The sequence below is a fragment of the Rattus norvegicus genome, chromosome 14 (genome assembly GCF_021556685.1).
Source record: "Rattus norvegicus strain SHRSP/BbbUtx chromosome 14, alternate assembly SHRSP_T2T, whole genome shotgun sequence".
In the NCBI taxonomy this organism is placed as follows: domain Eukaryota; kingdom Metazoa; phylum Chordata; class Mammalia; order Rodentia; family Muridae; genus Rattus; species Rattus norvegicus.
Window position 1 is genome coordinate 18614839 of NC_141547.1, and position 20850 is coordinate 18635688.

The 20850-nt window shown below is 39.8% G+C and overlaps 2 protein-coding genes across 3 annotated transcripts in view; one reads left to right on the plus strand and one right to left on the minus strand.

Moving 5' to 3' along the window:
- The window catches only part of Npffr2 (neuropeptide FF receptor 2), a 284733-nt gene that overhangs the window by 102308 nt on the left and 161575 nt on the right, over positions 1 to 20850 (minus strand). The gene's annotated exons all lie outside the window — the stretch shown is intronic.
- Positions 19721 to 20850, plus strand: part of Gc (vitamin D binding protein) — a 35420-nt gene continuing 34290 nt past the window's right edge. Inside the window, exon 1 of the mRNA NM_012564.3 lies at positions 19721 to 19827. Coding sequence (NP_036696.2) covers positions 19770 to 19827 — 58 coding nt within the window. The 5' untranslated portion in view covers positions 19721 to 19769. The remainder of the gene's footprint in view (positions 19828 to 20850) is intronic.

Genomic DNA, 20850 nt, shown 5'->3' on the forward strand with positions numbered 1-20850 from the left:
CAAAAGAGCAGCGTGGTTCCTCTCCTTCTGCTGCAAAAATAAAATACATCTTATGACTGGTGATGGATGGATCGATCCTCTTACCAAACAAAGAGAGGGAGCCTTTGACACATCTGCAGTACCAGTGCCCTGATGTAGGTCAGTGTCTTTAGGTGTGGACAGCTGATAAGGGGAGGATGCAGATAATAAGGGGAAGAAAGGAAAGAAAGGAAAGGATACTCCAGAACCCTGGGTGAAAGGGGTATAGAAAGATGGGAACTTTACTAAAAGACGGTGTAAACCGAGAGAGGTCTCTTTCAAAAGGCGAGAACGGTTCTATGCAGTGGAATAATGCCGGGGAGACAGACGTTTTAAAGATGTGGGGTGGTAAGTGTTAAGCCTGAGATTTGCAGGAGAAAAATCAGTCCTACCATTTTGAGTCAAATTTGAAGCAAGCTTTATTAAATATTAAATACTGGCCAAGATGGACTTTGATCAGGACCAAATTCCCCTGAATTCCCAGCTGAGAGGCCTCCCTTAAAGGACACACCCATAAGCCACCAGAGTTTTCCATGTTGCTTTGTTGTGATTGTCTAAGAACTACAACTCCCAGCATTCCCAAAAGCTACTCAATCTTTGGGTGGGTGGGGCTTTTGGGTTAATTTCAGGTATTAGATGGGTACAAGTGCAATGAGACAGAGGAGACTGGAGTGGGACCAGAGATTAAGTGGAGTGATTGGCCTTAGGGATGATTCCTGGCTCCATCCAACCAATAGCAAGCAAGAGGGCAGTGCTTGGCACACACAGGTGCTAATTTGGGGGTGGGAGTTTATGAAAAGTTTCCTTACACTTTTCCTACATTCATCTGTAGCATCTTGTAGTTTCCCGTAATACCGGCCCCAACCTTCTGTTGACTCACCCACATATCAGTAACCAAATGCGTGTACATTCACTATAAACTCTGCAGATGCTCTCTTTAAACCGAACCTATAATCCAGTTAACCTGCAAGCAGTGTTGAGATAATAGTACAATTATCTCATTGTTATGATCGATAATGCATAAGAAATACTGAATTTTTTTTAGATTCAGTCCAATCTGGAGGACTTGAAAGTATTTGCAATCTGGAGGACTTGAAAATATTTGCACTATAAGCAGTTATCATATTTCAACAAATATTCCACTTTTAATTGCAGTTATATTCATTATAAATTTTGCTAGCTCTTATATATGCATTAAAGAGAGGGTTTGGAGGGAGGAAAGAGAAAGAGGAATTGAGGTGATTATGCTTTAACTAAAAATTCATTAAAAAGCTTTACCTCCTTATTTACTCATCCTTTATAAATATGTATGAAAAGTGTTAAGCTTTAGGTTTCTCAGGTTCGAAATGAACTCGGATGGAATAGTTTAATGAAGTTTACGTATCAGTGTGGGCCTGAGGTTGCTCAGACTGCCATGCCAAAGCAATGTAGATTGAAGAAAGTTAACAGACACTCATACTCTCACCTTGTACACTTTAGAAGGCTGAGGTGACAGTGGGGGCATGACTGGATTCTGACATGGCTCTCTTACATCTTCGCTATGGCTACTTTTTGCAGTGTCCTTGTAGTGATGGAGAAAGCCAGCAAGAACTGAAATATCCCTTCCTCTAAAACACCTAACCAATCTGTGGTCTCACACTCATGACTCCTAAGTCTAACTGTCTCCCAAAGGTTTCAGCTCAAAATATCTCTGCCCTGGAAGTCAGGGCTTCAAAATATGCACTTGGGGAAATAATTCAACTCATTGTGATTCATTAATTATATTTCTAAAACCCTGGAGCGAAAAGAAATCCGTAAGAATTTCCTCACAGAATGTGTGTTTCTGCACTTATTTCCTTAGCCAAGGAATGAACCTGATGTTTATCAAATAAGAGGTAGGAATTGGAGTCCAGCAAAAAAGAGAAACAGAATTAGCTTCTGAAAGCTCTGATTTCAGATATATCATCATCTCTTAAGTTACTAAAAATGATGTCAATAACAATCACTAACCATTCTACCACCCATCATTTCTTAAGTGTATTTGTTGTGCACACAATAAATAACTATTTGCAAATGTTCTTTAATTTCAAATGCTATTGAAACAAATCTTAAACAATCCAGACAGCTAATTTTCTCCCTAGTTTATGGATGGGAAACCTGAGCCATTGGGGTAAATCCAACCGTATACCGAGACTCAAAAGTGAGCCTTGCCTTTTATCAAAATCTGCTTATGTCCTCTAAAGACAGTGTCTCAAATGCCATGAGAAGATGGTATATTGGTAGCTAGGGCATGAAGGTAGGACAATCTGAAGATACAGTAATGAGGAAATAATCACACGAGAGAAGTCTGCTAACTGCTGTCTTGCGCCCCTCATCATAAATATCAGAAGGAAAAAAAGTTTAATCAAAGGAACTCAAATAGCAGAACGATTTCAGCCTTTCGGAAGCATCTGCCATCCAGTATGGACACCGCTAGCTTCATCACTGGCAAGGCTGACCTGCTTGGGAAGCAAAGGGTTACATCTGCATCAGGCATCCATCACCTCCTGCCACCCCTTCAGGCTAGATGCTAAGTATCATCCAGATCCGCTGAAGCTTTAACGTTCCCAAATTACCTTCTGTTCCTCCCAGGAGCCATAAATATTTCTTGATATTGAAAAATACAATTATTACAACAAGAAATCATCCATGTTGCTTTCTGTTATGTCAGAGGATAAGGTATACACAAGGAGCTTGCTGCAAGGCAAATACTCAAAAAAAAATTTTAAAAAAGACAAAAACTGTTTTGATGTGGAAAAAAAACCCAACAATCTACAGCCACTAATGTGTGCAAAGTAGAGATTCCTCAAGGGGCAGAAATGTGTTCAAAATCAATTTCTTTCATTATCATCATTAGACAAGTTTGTTAAGAGAAATTCTATTATCAAATATAACATCTTTGCAGCTGTTTCTCCAAATCTTTGCAGAATACTGTGGGGGTGAATAGAACCAAAACCACAGGTTCCCACAGGGATCTCATGAAAACCTACTGTTTACATGGCTAAGAACCTTAGGCTTTGAGATGTCATAGTGATTTCAAATTCTGGCCAGACCAGAATATTTCATATTAAAAAAAATAATATAGTTCTTTACCATCTTCTGCAAACATAGATTTCTAATTGGGAATCTCTGGTAGCAAGGCTAGGAAAAGGTTTTGTCACACATCCTTCTATTATCCCAAAGTCATTGTTGACAATGTTACAATGGTAACAGTATATGTGTAAGTCAGTGTGTATGCCATTTTATAGATCTGATAAAAATATTATGAAAACAGATGAATTCTTCATTTAAATATGTAAATTATAGTTAACTCACTCAAAAGTAAAAATAAATTTCAATTGGAAGATAAACTTGATTCATGAACACTTACTTTTCTGGAATGTGCATACATATGTTTATATGTATGTTTTATATATACATAAATATATATATGTATATATATAAAATTAAAGCATAGAAAGTCATAAACATCACTCTAGTATAAGATGATTTAAAAGCTACAGGCATAAAAGATCAATGAGATACCTTTCTTAGCAGAAAGATTTGCACATAAGAAATGCATCCTTCATAAAGCAAATTAAATCCTCCTCCTATTACCAATCCACATTCATCCAATATGGATGGTTCATTTATTCTATTTATACAGAAAAAAAAACCCAAGACAATTAATAAACAGCAATTGCATCACCTCCATTGAACTAATGCAAACAAGTATTTTGAAGATAACTGGTTGCCAGAAGAAAAAATAAAGGACGGGATACTGTGGCTTGAATTATAAAATAAGGGAACAGCATTGCAAGTCAACCTAAGCCTGTGAACTCATAATTCAGAGCAGGGAAAGCTTCAGCAGTTAGTAGCTGCAATTTAGGGTTTTCAGTGTTTTTCAAATGCCAATCACTTTCCTCCCGTGCTCTCTATCAAGGCATCAGATCTATGAGAGTCAGAGGACAAACAGAGATGAGCACAGGTTCAATCAGATATATGCCATCATTGCCACCTTCTCAGGGTTAAACCAGGACAAAAGCAGCACATGAGCCACAGCACATAAGATCAAAGTGACCGGATGATGAGACTGAATGATGAGGGGGTCTTTCACTTGGGTCATCAACACAGTCAAAATACAAAGAAGCCATCATAATATCTTAGGGTAAACATGTAACAGCCATACATCTTTACATAGGATGCATTCAAATGATAGTTTTCAGGATAAGCACAGTCTAATGGCTTATAATAAAAATTTTGGTTTTAGAAAATCAGATACCCAGTGTTAAGTCCATTCCACCATGTCCCATTCTCAGAGCCATGGGGAGCTGCCAAAGCATCAGCAGAGAGAGAGAGAGAGAGAGAGAGAGAGAGAGAGAGAGACAAGTTACCTGTGCTTCTGCTTTCTAGTCTATGATGTCAAAAAGCAACAAAACCCTTGTTCTTTCTTTTCATGGCTCACAATGGAGTTGTGAAAATCCTATGAACTTTGGGGGGGAAAGTTAGTTGTTTCTAGAATATCTCTTAGGAAGAGTATAGTAGTGCTTTTCCTCTGGCTTGTATTTCCTAGATTCCAATATATTTGAACAACTATGCTATGAAGCATTAAACAAAAATTTCCATAAATAAACAATTTGAATACTTCTCTGAATATCAAAACAAAATTTCACATTGTCTCACACTGTCCACCCCCTCTATGACCCCAGACATGACGCATTCTGTGCTGTAGCTTGTCCACAATGCATATAGCATTCGCCCATTAGTCATCTAGCAAAGGTCAGGTCAAGGATCCCGGTTGTCACAGTGCTTCTTCTGCTCAGGTAACTTACTTTACTTACCAGTGGTCCCAAAGCATGTGTGTGGTGAGGAGGGCAATGGATGTGTCAACCTTAGAGTACTGTCCTTGTATGACAAAGAAGAAGTTGTCAACCTAAGAGGAGTTATATACTGATGATGTCAGGCACTACAGTGAAAACAGGCTGGACATGGGCTAGAAGAGAAGGCTGGCTGTGTCCCTGGGACAGTTTAGTCAAACACATTATACTTGGTGACATTGCGGTTGGTAGTAGGAGCTGAAATCCTGTGATAGATAGATAGATAGATAGATAGATAGATAGATAGATAGATAGATAGATGACAGACAGACAGATGATAGATTAGATAAATTATAGATGATAGGTGATTGATAGATAGGTAGATAGATAGATGATAGATAGATAGATAGATAGATAGATAGATAGATAGATAGATGATAATAGACAGACAGATGATAGATTAGATAGATTATAGATGATAGATAATAGATGGTAAACGATAGATTAGATAGATAGACAATTGATTGATAGATAGATGATAAATAAAATTCACAGTAGAATTCATTATAATAGAGTAGTAGTTCTCAACCTTCCTAATGTTGTGATCCTTTAATACATACAGTACCTTATATTGTGGTGACCCGCAACCATAAAATTACCTTCATTGCTGCTTAAAATAATTATAATTTTGCTACTGTTATAAACCACAATGTAAATATCTGATATATAAGATCTCTGATATGCAACCCCTATGAAAAGGTTATTAGACCCCAAAGGGGTCGTGGCACCCAGGGGTGGTTATTTTCTCCACTGAACCAGAGCTGGGCTAGCAATCAGACTACATACCTGGCCAATACTGACTGCTCTGTCAGCTATGAATACTAAACCCCCTTTCTCTGTTTTCTTGGTGTGTGTGTGTGTGTGTGTGTGTGTGTGTGTGTGTGTGTGTGTGTGTGTGTGTATGTGTTAGGTTTTTTGAATATATGCATGGGGTCATATGCATGAACTATATCTGTTCTCATGTTCTCATGATGACTATGACTAAATCTCCTTTCTCTACCCTTCACTATCACTCAGCACTCTGGCATGTTGGAATATGTTGCTGAACCTAATATATTGGAATTCTGGCACCACAAGGAGATTACGCACCAAACTCCAGCAATATTACTATGATTGAAAACTTGCTGTAAATTCCCTGCTAGAAAGCACAGTACAACAATGGCCACATTACCCTGGGTGAAAGGCTATTCCACAGTGGTGAACATTCCTTGAGTCCTATGTCCCTGAATGAGATATGTTATAAATAGTTTCTAATTCCCCCATCCCCTGGAGAGCTGAGCAACGGCTCTTGTACATCCCCACATTTCCCTGCTTCACAAATTGTGTGAAGTAGCTTCTACTTCTCCCCAGTGATATAGTCATTTTTATAAAACCACAAATTCTCTCTTCTGAGAGCAATAATTCTCAACCTTCCTCATGCTATGATCCTTTAATTCGGTTCTTCATGCTGTGGTGATCCCCAACAATAAATTTTTTTGATGCTACTTCATAACTGTAATGTTTATACTGTTAGGAATCATAATGTAAATATCTGATATGCAGAACATTTGATATATGACCCCTCTCCAACAGGTCGATGACTGTATAAGAAGAGGAGCTTCAGCCCTCACCTCAGCTTGATTTCACTTCTGGCAAGTTTCTTCCTTATGGTTTGCTCTACTTCTCTATTTTTTACATATTTATAAAACAGAAACTTTCTGCTCTTGCTTAGGTTGCTTAGATTGGAGTTACAAGTGGTTCCATTCTCACCAGTTTTATAACCTTCTGTCTTCTTTCATGAATCTGTAGGATGTCATCTCTTTGAAATGTATGCAAAACTCAGAAAGATACCTCCCTGGTCTCCCTGAGTCTTTGCGAGCATTGGTACCCAACTGAGGTGAATTCTACTACAGATGTATATACTAATTGTGCTGACCACCTGCCCAGAAAGCCTCAAGATGAGTTCTCACAGGTTCATCCCACAAGGAATTTGCTCTCTTCCCTATAGCCCTAGTGAAAAAGCCATTTCCTAGCTGTCTACTATGTGTGTTTTTGCCTTTCACACCTTGGAGATCATCATTATGAAAAAAAATTATTGTATGAAATTATACACACATGTCTGGGAAGGAATAAGAAAGCTGAAGTTATTCCATATAGACTTCAAAGACTGTCTGCTGACTCCCCAAATACATATTCTTATTTAAACTTTTATATTAATTCTGGTATGTGAGTATGTCTGTGTGTGTGTCTGTGCCTGTAAGTTGCCTGTGAGTGGTGAGCATGGAGGTCAAATGAAAATATTACCTCCCTTGGATCTGGAGTTACAAGTGGTTGTGAGTTGTCCAATATGGGTTCTGGGAACTGAACTCTGGTCTTCTGCAAGAGCAGCAGAACATGCTCTTAAACACTGAATCATCACCCCAGCCCCATAGTATTTCTTCATTTTATATACTCTACTTCAACTGAAAACTAAGTACTTTAACTTTTGAGATTTTAGGTCTTTTAAAATTATTTTATCATCGTGCATGAGCTGAGTGTGATGCACATGTCACAGCATGTGTTGGGAGATCAAAGAACAACTTTGTGCAGTTGGTTTTCTCTTCCCATGCTTTCCTGAGTTCCTGAGAATGTCTGCATGTCTTCAAGTTTGTATAGGAAGCACTTTATTCATTAAGCCATCACTCCTAGATTTATTTCTATAGTGAAGTTTGTCTGATTTTCACCAGTTAGTAGAACTCCAAGAAAAGTAATCAAGATAGAAAACTTTTTATCCAGAAGTTTAGATGACTAAGTCTGAGCTAGCCACTACAAATTTCTAACAGCTCCATTTGCTGGATCATACTCCACTCAGACGCAAGAAACTTCTGTTAAATACTTGTAGCTCTTCTGTAAAGCCTATCAAATAGTGAGTGAGGCTGTATATGAAATGGTAACAGTAAAAACACCCACATTAGACTGTTATTAGATGTGTGTCTTTTCTTTAAAAAAAAAAAGACAAAACAAAAAGTATAATTTTGTTGACACCTAAATGGATTGAATTGGTTTTCCCTTGGCCAAACTTAATTAGCAGGAAATAGTCAACAATATAATCTATATAAAGTCAGCAAACCCCTCATGAGCATTTTAATAAATGAATGTTCAATGAAGTAGCCACTATCTCCCACCACCTTTATAATCAGGGGGAGGACACTTGAGAAAATAGCTGTTCTTTATTTCTAGGCCTTTGTAACATTTGCCCTTAGAGTAGAATTTACCAACCACATGCTGTAGTAGTTGATTAGGACAGAAAATGAGTCCGTTTATGCTCATTACTCAGAGGGTGCTTCTAACTATTCAGTCCACACCAGCTCTCCATTAGCCTAACTTGTGTCACCGTTTTAACTCCACTTTGGAAATCCCCTTCTGCTCTGACACTGTATCTGCAGGAATGTCATCATGAGAAGTCAAGTTAGCCTATAATGCAGCTCTCCTAACTCGGACTACTCCTGTGTGTCCCACCATTTCTGCAAAGACCTAAAAGCAACATGCCTTATTTTTCCTGGTTAGCCCCCCCCCCTTTTTTTTAATGTACTGAAAGTTATCCAGAAGGTGAAAGCTTTGGATTATGTGGGCATGACCAAGCACTTGGCACTTTCTACTTTTATTACAAGATATTTTTCTCAGAATGACCCATTGCTGAGGTAGGACTATTTCCTCTCACAAGTGTCCTTGCATGTTAATTTTATGAAATTCCCAAACTTTCAAATTTTTAATCAGTCGGTTTGAAAAATCTATTGTTAAACATTACTTTGTGTGAGGAAAGCCTTTTATGTTGAAGCCAGGTAATTACCGGAATGCCTGCTTTCTTCTCTCTACAAAGCATGAGACCAGCTCAGCACAGAAGGAGACAGCTGTGGTGTTAGTTCATTGGTGGGGAATTAATTGAGGACATTAAGACTGATGGTGATATTCATAGCTTAGTATTGCTGCAAGTGGTTTTATTCACATAATATGTAATGCATAGTAAGAGTCATAAATAGGCTTTTCTACCCATTGCCTTAATTTCATCGAGGCTAAGAGGACTAGAGAATTGAATGGAATGGACAGCTTATATAAACTATAGTATTTGTCTCTAGTAGATCCATGAATATTGATGCTTTAAAGTATTTACTATAGTGGATAGTTACCTGTGTTTTCATATATGAAAGAAAATGATCATCTTACAAGAAAACTTTCCTGGTTTTCTTTTATACAACTATCAAGGTCAAACTAAGGGTGGATTTGAGGTTTAACTCTGAATAATCAGACAGTGTTATCTCTTTGAATTCTAACTTCTTTGGCTATAGAATACAGCAATATCTGCTCAATAGATTTGTGAAGATTCACCTTTTGTCATGAACTGTCATTGAGCACTTGGATATTACAGGGACTCTGCCAGAAACAGGGCATACAATGTCTACAAATCAGAACAGCCTCCTTTCTTGAAATCTGAAATCTAGAAGGAGCGTAAGATATTAGGGAAATGATTACACACCTCACGTTGTACAATGATAGAGCTGGTAAGTGTATAAACATGGCTTCACCCAATCCAGTATCTCCCCAAACTGAATGTTTAACTTGAGACAAATAAAATGGCTTGGCAAGAAGATGCAAAGAGATTGAAAAGGAGAAAACAGCAGGCACAAAACTAAAAGTCCAGAGGGAGCTTAAGGTGTTCAAGCAGAATGACAAGGTACTTGCTGTGAAAGAGTAAAATGATATAGTTTACATAGTGTTAAGATCAAATCACAAAGGCTCTTTCAGGGCAGACCAAGAAGACTTGTTTTGGACACAGATTGGCCAAAATCTACATTAGTAGTAAATGTTAAAGTCTATTCCAAATAATGAAGAATCAATACATTTTAATGAAAGTAGAGAACTAAAAAATAAAGTTCATTGAATTTTAAGATTCTTACTATGAGGTCTTGTAGGCAGCCGTATTGGATTTGGGCCTGGCCGCTTTGTGACTGCATAGCTCAAGGTGGCTACGTGACTCTGGGCTGTATGGCCACAGAAGCTCACCCCTAGGTGGCTGCTGTAAGATTATGAGATTGTTGGACAAAAGCCTCTCCCAGGAAGACCCTGGGAGCAATCACAGGATGTTTCAGCCTGAGCAAAACACCGGATGTCCCTGAGCAGATTCCTGAGCAGGGTTCGACGTTTTCAAAGAACATGTCCCCAGACGACTGTTTCCTCTTTGTTTAAGCAGGATATCTTGCAGTTTAGTGATTCACCCTATATCCTTGGGCACTTCCCAGTACTCCCCCACCCTAAGCTTCAGTTCCTGCCTCGATTCCTGCCTCAGAGCTTTAAATGCTGTACATTTCTCTCAATAAACGAGACCTTGACAACAGAACTTTTGCTTGGTCTCCTTCTCTCCACTCCCTTGACTTACAGGTAGAACGCCTCTTCGGGACCCTGAATAACTGGATCCCCGCTGGCGGGGGCAAGGTCTGAGAGAAAGTTCAGTAGTTAAGAGCATGTACTGTTCTTATAGCAGTCCAGGATTCAGTTGCCAGCCCCCATGTTAAGTGGCTCACAACTCTCCTTAATCCCAACTCTAGGGATTAAGAGGGTACAACACCCTCTTTCAACCTCCTTGAGCACCCCACACATGTCTCCATACCCAAACATAGGCACATGTAAATAAATGCTTTTAAAAAAAACATTTTGATGTAAATTTTAAATAGGAAGAACCCACTCTTTTCATATGGCCTTTCCCCATGACCTATTGAAATCATATATCTTCATGTTGAAATGAATACAATAGCTATATGGTGACTGATTATTTCTTAAAGGGAGTAACAGAGATGTGGCCCAGTCACACAGTGCAGGTGCAGACAAATATTCAGTCTCTGCTTAGTGTCCCATTGCTCAATGAAAAGTCCATGGTTCAAATCAGATGTTCTGTTTGCCTTTTCGAACTATGAGGGCAAAGAACGTGAATTTCAACTCATAAACCAATAAGGGAAAAGTCTGAACCCACAAAGCGTTTTCTTAGAGCACTTAAAAACTTGTAAATTCACTCCATTCATTCTTCCAAATGCATGAAGTCTTGTTTTTAAAAGTACAGTCAACTTCATGTTATCTTTACAATTTGGAAATGATTTTTTAAATATCTGATGGCTATCTCCTTGAAATTTCTCAACCAAACCAGAAGACAGTCTTCCCAGCTTCTCTAGAGAAATAGCATACTCTCACCGTATGCCTTTCTGTGAAAGAGTTTCCTGTCTCAAAATGACAGTCTGTATTTTCTTTAAGGTAAAAGCCACTAAGCTAACGTAGAGGGATCCAGGTCATAAACACAGCAGAACTCTATGTGTACTCATGTTGTCTTACTTGAGGGCTAGTCACCACTTATCTTGAGAGCATGCGTGGAATGGTTTACATCTGGAAAGGTCTGGCTGTATAGTGGGCAAGGACTTTTTTCTGTATTTTCAGTCACTCCAGCAGACTGCCTGCTCTCTTTCTCCTCAGCTTTGATGAAGAGCTTTTTTTTTTTTTTTTATCAATACGGAGGGTATTTTTTGCTTTGATTATATTTTCCCAACAATATTCATTTCAGGCTTCTCACTCTGTTTTTTGTACTCAAGTGGACTGAGAGAATCACCCTTCGACTAGCATCTATACTTCAAGAAGGCTCTGGTATGGTGGATCTGGGTCTTAAGTCTGGTTGGAAACTAAGCCTGTCACTTCAGCTGGTATTGACTTTGGCTGCCCCATGATTACCCTAGAACTTTGAGCCTTGGACCTTCATCTGGAAGAGCCTAGATTATTATGGGGAAAAAATGGTCTTTCATCCTTCATTCATTCTTTCAACATCTCTTTACTATTCATGTCATAACCACTTTTCTAGGCACTAGATGCAAGACAATAAGCCAATTAATCTAGGTTTTTTTTTTTTCTATTCTAGGGGATAAGAGTAGTAAGGAAATAATTAATAATTTTTCACATCTTAACATTCCAAACATTTTGCAACTAAGACGCATCGGCTGCAGGGATTCTGACTAGCCAGACAGAGGTGCTGCATGGAACTCATAGCAAGTGTTTGCCTGCTTCAATACTCTTTAGCCAAGGGTTATAGCCCAGTAACGACTTTCTCACAACTCAAGTTGGTACCTGTGTCAGTAGTGCCACCCTGGGTCAACAGAGAACAAAGTGGACAGTTCAAAGAGATGCAGCAGAGTTATGGCAAGTTCCCATTGAGTGACAGCTCACTGGGGGACCACCACCTCAACGCTAACACAAAAGAGAGCTGACTACAGAAATCAGTGCAGAGAGCTCTCGAAAAGGTAAAAAAAAAAAAAAAGAAGTCTGCCATATGCCATAAATACAGCATTCCTTGGCATATAACCAACACATTAGGCATCCTACACCAATGGTACTTACCACATTCGCCACTGCTCTATTTATAATAGCCAGGATTGGGGAAAAAAAAAACCTAAATGTCCTACAACTGATGATAGATAAGGAGAATGTGTTACATATACACTATACAATACTCTTCAGCTGTAAAAAGTGAAATTATGAGCTTTCTGTGTGAATGGATAGAGCCAGGAAAGATCATATGGAGTGAAGTCACTCAGACCCAGAAAGACAATCATGGCGTGTTCTCTCTCACCAGAGGCTCTGTGCTCTAAATCCTAGGATATGAGTACCTATGCTGGATTAACTGCAGAAACCAGAAAAGTTCAAAGGAAGCAGTGCTGGGCTGTAAAGGTAGGGAAGCAGTTAGAGAGGGAACTCTCTGGGTACAGTGATCTGATGGAGAAAATGGTAAAATAAATACATAAATTAAATTAAAAAGAACAAAGGAGCAGCCATAATTAGAGAACAGAAAGACATACATACAGAAGGAGGAATCAAGGTAAAATAATAGGAAGAATGTCTAAAAAAAGTAATGAGGACTCATTCTATTTTATCTATTTACTGAAAAAAACAACACAATAATACACTAAGTTTGTGTGTAAACACACACAACTTTTTTAAATAAAATGTCTTCATCTAGGCTGACAATGCTCTCTCCAAGAGCCAAAGACCACCTATCAAAAACATCAATACCAGGCGTGAGAAACACTCTTCCAAATTGTTAGTGAGGATTGCCCAAGAGACTCACAAAACATACAGACTATTACCCTTAGTTGCTCCCTAGAAATAGAAGATACAGTCCTAATTGCTAAGACACCATGCACTTCAGACACAGGGCTCAGAGGCCCCTGAGCTGGAACTGACCCATATGCCTCTTCCTGAAGACTAGTTTTTGTGGTCCAAGAAGGTACCATGCAAGCTTCCAAAGCAGGGAAGCAACAAATAGTACGACCCAGTTATGGTGTCTGTGAACCACAATAATGAGCAACCTGATAACCCTAGGGGTGCAGTAGTGGCATATGTAACTTGGCAGCAACCAATAGCTCGATTATTAATTGTGAGATGCACTCAACAAGAGGAAAACAAGCCTGATAAACCAAACCAAATCCCGAAGTCAGTAAGGTCATGGACCTTTGAGGATAACCAACAAGAACTACTTTACTAAACCAGCACAATCCCTAACTAATCCTAAATATTGGTCTTTATACCCACAGAGAAGTGTAGTCCTCATTCATCATCAGGGGACTTTTTTTCTTTGCAACAGAGACCATTACATAAATCCACAACCAATCAAAATTCAGGATTGTGGAGCCCAGTCACAAGGAATACATTTAAAAACAAGTCTTGTATCTAATATTCGAGAACGCTGTAGATAATGGGGGGTAGAAAGATTGTGAGGGCCAGGGGCTCAGGGAGCTTCCTGTGAGACTGTGTCTCCTAGCAACAGCAGAGGTCTCACCAACATGACTCTCTAAACATGAGCTGAGCAAGGACATGGACAACAAAAACAAGCATGTCAAACTGGATGGAGAGAAGGCCATGAGGCCTCAGCCTATGCAAAGAACTAAAGACTGCTAAGGAAGGCTGAAACTGGGAGAAACAGTCTTCCCCAGAAAAGAGCACACCAATTGGTTATCAAGAGGTCTACCCTAAGGATATACATGCAAGTAACATTATACAGACTGAGCTGGTTATATTTAGGACATAGATATAGATGATATAAATATAGAGGTACATATAGTTAGACATAGATGATATATAGATGTAGATGTAGATATAGATATATGAATGCATAAATAAGGATATATATATATATACATGTAACAATAATTAATGCAAAAAGGGACCATGAGTTTGAAAAAGAACAAGGAGGCCTATATAGAAAAGTTTAGAGGGAGGAAAGGGAAAAGAGTAATTATATTATAAACTCAAAAATAAAAGGGAAAAAAGAAAATGGAAAAATTAAGTGGGGCTGAGAACCAAGGAAAAGCGTCCAATACAATCTCTCATTTATATCACATATGCAATTTTGTGCCTTGTATTAAATCCCATATGTCACAAACAAGCCACAGTGCCTGCTGTTATAATTCGTCCTGAGGCTATCAAATGTTCATTATTCTCTTCAATCACACATTTTAAATGGCCTTAACTCTTGCAGAACTATTCAGTCCCTCCAGGTTCCTTTCCTAATGAGATCTCCCAGAAGTCCTAGGGAAGTCCAAGCCTTCTTCTCCATGCATGGAGGTTTACCTCAGCTGCTGAGAGAGACGTCTGTATTTATACCTGGGTCCAGAAGCATTGACATGATCTCCCGGCCTACAGATGTTTTCCTTCTTGCCTCGCTCTTTCATGGGTAGTAAGGACTATTCTACCCCCACAATAATGGCTTTACTGTCTAGAGGTTCAACAGCACCAGGAAGTAAGATGCTAAGATAGCAGTATGGCCGAGTCCTGCCTATCCTGTTTGCTAATAGCATTTCTCTGATGGGATGCAGGACTATGCGTCAGCAAAGCCAAGGACCAGAAAGCATCATGCCACAGATGGAGCGCAGGTGCATGAGCCAGCCCCGCCCCTGCCTCCTTTACTTGTATCACTCACATTAGAGAAGAGTATGCCAGTATTCAGTGCAACACTTGCATCTAATTTTGAAAGAAAATCTCAAAACTGGTGGTCAGTAAATTAACTTCCTGCCAAAGTCCTTTCTTATCCTAAGCTGCTTTTAAACCTGGATGGCTCTCATGACATCAAGTCATGAGAGATGAGTCAGAACAGCCTTCCGAGTACATTACATACAGCTTCTAAAGAAGTTTACCGAGGACCGGGGCTTTCTAAATGACAGAGCTCCTAAAAGCTTAACTACATCGGAGTTCTCTGCAACTTCCGGAGTTTACCTGCCCACTGCCACTCATGAGCCCTAGATAATAGTACACACCCACTCCAGGCCAGCACATCCTGTTAGTCTAATGGTAGTAATAATACCATGAACCAACAGGACATTCTGCAGAAGGTTGAAAAATGCAGGGGTCATGAGAACTGTATTGTCACCAAGGAGAAAATAAATATGTCCCTGGGACAAGATAATGGCTGCAGTGGGTATGGAGAAATGGCTTTGAACAGTGCCATGACACATCTAAACACTGCTGGAGACTTTCTCAGCTTCACAAGTGACAGGAAGTAATAGGGACAAAATCGAACCTTTCAGTTACTTTAACAGTATCTCTGAAGCCTTCAACGAAACTGGCCAGCTCCACAGTTACTGTGACAGGATTACTCTCTGTTCGCCTTGCCATACATGCCAATATTTCCTTCTTCAGTTAGCATCCTTATTACACTGATGCTTCTTCACCTCTCCTCACCTCTCCAACCACTGAGTTGATTATCACTTGGAGAGATTTCCCTTGAGGTCTAGTCCAAACCATCACTAAAGCTTCTAATACTGCCAACTATCCTACCCTCCTGACGTCATATAGCTCACAACTTCTATAAAATACTTTTCAACTTGGAGACGAGATTACACTCTAGAGTGTTTCCCCCAAAGGAAACACGTAGAGCCCCTCAATTCTGTCCTCGGTAACAAGCTCATCTTATGGATGCATGCCTCTCGTCCTCCTCCATGGGGCTTGGAGAGTGTGGAAGAGTGACATTCTTACCACATCTATATGGGACACCTGCAAAAACTCTGTCAAAGGGTTAATATCTGAAATTTATAAAGAAACCAGAAATACTTTCTTTAAAATGAAACCAAAGCAACCCAATTTAAAAATAGGGAGTTGATTTTATTGGAAGGCTAATGATAGTGGAAAAATTCTTAGCATTATTAATTATCGGGGAAATGCAATTTGGAATCCCAAAGACATACCATCTCACCCAAGAAGAATACTATTATAAAAAGTAGAACTGAAATGCTAGTCAGGATATGGAGAAAGTGAACTCTCCTACCTTTGAGGGAATGTCATGCGATACAACTATTCGGAAGGACAGTATAAAAATGTCTTATAAGCTCTGGCTTGGGTAGGAGATCACCAGTTCTGGAAGGAAACAGAACACCAGCCTAGGTGTGCTCTACACTGTGTCCCCAATTGTGTCTGCTCCTAACTAGGTTGGATGGTCGAGAAGAGAAGAGAAGAGAAGAGGAGAGAAGAGAAGAGAAGAGAGAGAAGAGAAGAGAGAGAAGAGAAGAGAGAGAAGAGAAGAGAAGAGAAGAGAAAAGAGAAGAGAAGAGAAGAGGAGAGAAAAGAAGAGAAGAGAAGAGAAGAGAAGAGAGAGAAGAGAAGAGAGAGAAGAGAAGAGAAGAGAGAAGAGAAGAGAAGAGGAGAGAAAAGAAGAGAAGAGAAGAGAAGAGAGAGAAGAGAGAGAAGAGAAGAGGAGAGAGAGAAGAGAAGAGAGAGAAGAGAAGAGAGAAGAGAAGAGAAGAGGAGAGAAAAGAAGAGAAGAGAAGAGAAGAGAAGAGAAGAGAAGAGAAGAGAAGAGAAGAGAAGAGAAGAGGAGGAGGCCTTATCTTTAGTAATAGTAGCTCACAGTTATCTCACACAGACTGAGATGAATTAACATACATGTGAAGTGAATAAGTTAAAGCTTTTTTCTATTGGAGGATGGAGACCGGAAACACACAACAGAAAGGCAGACAAGAAGAGTGAGAACAACCACTGCAGAAGGCCCAGGAAAGCCATCCTCCTGTCACTCCATTTCATAGACACCAAGTGTCTAACTGGAGTGGCAACCTTAGAACTTCACACGCAGACATTGGCTTGAGAGGCTTTCAATAGCTCAACCTTAACAGTGTTTTTTCTGTGTTTTAGATAAACGGCAGTAATAGAGAGAATGACTTAAAGGTTAGAGAGAAGGCTTTTCACTATCAGGCACAGAAACTAATCGTGAATTAGCACCAGCGAAAAAGAACAATGCATGAGGAAGTGGGTCTGTAACTTATCACACAGGGAAAGGGTAGGAAAATGACACCAGCTATTTACTGTCAATGCTGTCCTGTCCAGAGAGCTTGTGTCACAGAGGCGAACGCCAAAAGGTGTTGAAATGGGTACATCAGTGTTGATCTTCTGTTAGAAAAAAGCAGACGCATCCATGAGAGTAGTTCGGCAGCCTGTGTGGAGATTTCTCAAAAATGTGCCTAAGTGAGATGTTGCAACTCTTGCAACATGCAGTTTATCATTAAACAGCAAAAGTATATTTCCAAAACACAGATAGAGCTACAATTAAAAAAAAAAATAAAGATATGGACTGGTATTGAATTCTGTTGCAAGTACCCGTGGAAAATAGGCTAAGTGTATCTTTTAAAAAACAAATTATGAGAACATGACCAAGGTACTCTGTAGATTGTAATGTATATTTATAGTGTAATCTTGATATTAAAAATATACAAATACGTTAATAATTTTACTGACATCTGTGTTCTTAGTGGCTTTGATATTTTGAGACATCCGTTTCCAAATATTTGTAGTTAAGAATAAAACTCTCTTTAAATGAACTTTCCCAAGGGAAAGAAGATCATGGAGCTCTGTCTTAGATATGAAATTAATCTTTATACAGGATACGGCTAGTGCATGAGCAGAAAGCTGCCTCCAGCAATGCTAATGGCCTCTGATGGTGTCTTCTGCTGTGTGGGTTTCATGGGTTTTACAGAAATAGTTTCTATTTAATCTTGCACCATTAGCTTTTCCAACTAGCTAGACTCCATTTTCTCATCCACTTTCCATACAGTCGGTGATCTGACTAAGCGTGTAATTGTTTACTGTGGTTGGAGATCTCAGTGGACTCTGTCTGCACAGTTAATCTTTAGCTACCGAATTGATTGCTAAGGGTATTCTCAGGCATCTGTCTTTAGAAGTCCACACACGGGGCTGAAATGTCAATCTTCCAATGGCTTTCAATGGTTCCTAGGATCCCCTCAAACACTGTAAACACAAATAGTCAGGGAGAAAGTAGCAGTAACTAGAATGAAAAAAGGGACATAAATGCATGCAAATATGTGTTAGGTGCTGTGGTAAACCCTGCACAGGGATCATCTTAATCCCACACCACGGGAATGACAAAAACTAAAACAATCCAAGCAAACAAACAAATCAAACCTAAGACTTCACAACTGAACAATGGTTTTCGAGAGGAGAAATAAATCCTTAATTATCCATCAATAAGAGCTGGCTAACGCTGTGGTTCCTGAACTGTGGCTGCAACTGACATCTGACCCGATATCAGCGTAAGATCCATATCAGATACTTTGGGCAAGGAACATGATCCCCATGAGGGACCATTCTCTTTTCTTTTCTTTTTTTTTTAAGATTTTATTTATTGATTTTTATGTATGTGAGTATACTGTTGCTCTCTTCAGACACACCAGAAATGGACATCGGATCCCATTACAGATGGTTGTGGGACACCATGTGGTTGCTGGGAATTGAACTCACAACTCTGGAAGAGCAGTCAGTGCTCTTAACCACTGAGCCATCTCTCCAGCCCCGCCATTCTCTAAGATGGAGATGCAAGATATCGTGCCCCACAAGGTCACTGTGGGGTTTTTTTTCCTTTTCTTTTTTTCGGAGCTGGGGACCGAACCCAGGGCCTTGCGCTTGCTGGGCAAGCGCTCTACCACTGAGCTAAATCCCCAACCCTCACTGTGAGTTTTTAAGCTATGCTATCATAAAATACGTCAAGCACACCGTAGTAGAGGGAAGTCTAACCGATCTGCAGTGACTCTAAGATTTTTGCATTGTGTGTGTGTGTGTGTGTGTGTGTGTGCGCGCGCGCGCTCACGCACAATTGATAGCTAGCCATTGAAGCTCTCCATTTATTATTTCTCTCATCTCAAGAGCTATTCTAACATATACTCGACAGTACACTAAATATAAGGCATGATGCCACTACAATTACCTTATGACATTAAATTCATGGATCTAGAGAACTGCTATAAATTAACTGGCATCTTGCTCTTTCCTCATAACTTAAAATAATCTAATCTGTGACATTTTCGAAGAATTTTTTTGTGTTAGACTTAAAGAGAGAAAGAAAGGGAGAAAAGGAGGAAAAAGAAAGGAAGAAACGTAGCCCCCAAATGTTCCATCAACCCATAGGAGTGGTAGGGAGTACCCAGAGAAGATGCAGAGACGTGTCTTTTCCTCTCTACAGAATAGGGAAGAGACGTGTCTTTTCCTCTCTACAGAATAGGGAAGTGTGTCCCTGCTGGTACATTAAGCCAACCCCGTAGAAACACTGCAGTGGGAAAGCATTTCTGTGCCTTGGCTCTTCCCAGTGACAAAGTTAATGATTAAAACCTCCCAGACTGTCCTCGACATTGCCCAGGGGTATCTATTTGCCTTGATGAGGATATTACTGTCTTTCTTTGGGGACAAATCTGACTGTCCCTTGCTTCTGTGCAGAGATTAATAATTGATGAATTTCTAGTTAGGACTGTTTGTAAAGGCAACGGATAACTGTGCTGCTTCCCTTTGCACGGTGTCCTGTGGGTGAGAGGAGGTGCTGCAGGACTCCCTGGACGCAAAATGAAGAGGGTTCTGGTTCTCCTGCTGGCCTTAGCCTTTGGGCATGCCCTAGAGAGAGGTAAGGCTCCTCTTTTGACTAAGAACTGTTGCTAGGTTAATTTTCCAGAACCACTTTACAACTTGAAGCGGGAGTAACTAACAGAAGAAATGGCAGAGGATGCTTTAGAAGACAGAATAAAGGGAGGGATAAAGCACCATTGATTTGAGCTCTGCTGTGCTACATAGCATTAGAAAGGAACACTTCTCGCCCCTAACAAATGAGTAGCTCACAAAAGATAAAGGTGGGTGTGGCTGGGCCTATCTACAACCTCAGAGCACAGGAGACAGAAGCAGAAGAATCAGGAGTTCAAGGTTTCCTAGTGAACTGGATGCACAGGGAGTTCAAGGCCAGTCTGGGATTCTCAAGACTGTGAAAACAAACAAAATAACTCCCGAAAGAAAGTGGGTTATATAAGCTTTCAATTCTCCCTCCCACATTGGATAAATAAGATCCATAATGCAACTGGAGCCTCTGATACACAACTGCGCATTTCTGTTTCCCAAATGTTTGCCCTCCTTGGCAGCATCAGGATGTCAGTGGTGCAAGAAGCCAGCTGAGAGATCCCTTTGGTCCTCCTTTGGGGATCTTACTCTTCAGCATTGGGAAGGAACGAGAGTTTTGAAACTACCTCGTACACAAAATAGGAAATTTTAGTAACTAGGAAATAAAACAATAAACAAGGCGAGGAAGGTGGTTTCTCATGGAAATCACCCTTACAATGGGATTACAGTGAGATTACAACGCCAGTGTCTGGAGGCTTCCGACCGACCATGCTAGCAGAAGAGATGTGTAGCTTCTTAAGTTCCGAAGCTCCCACTGATTTTTCAGATGATCGCTAAACCCTAGTTTAACCCTTTATTGTACAGTTTGGGTGCTATTTTACAAATTTCCCTATGAATAATTTTCATCTCCGCGTTATTTTTTAATACTTATAAGGGCATCTGAACACACTCTGATTGTCAAGCTACGATGTTTATTTAATACTCTTCCTTCACAGCCTCACCCAAACCATCCATGTATATTCACAGTACCAGCGCATTT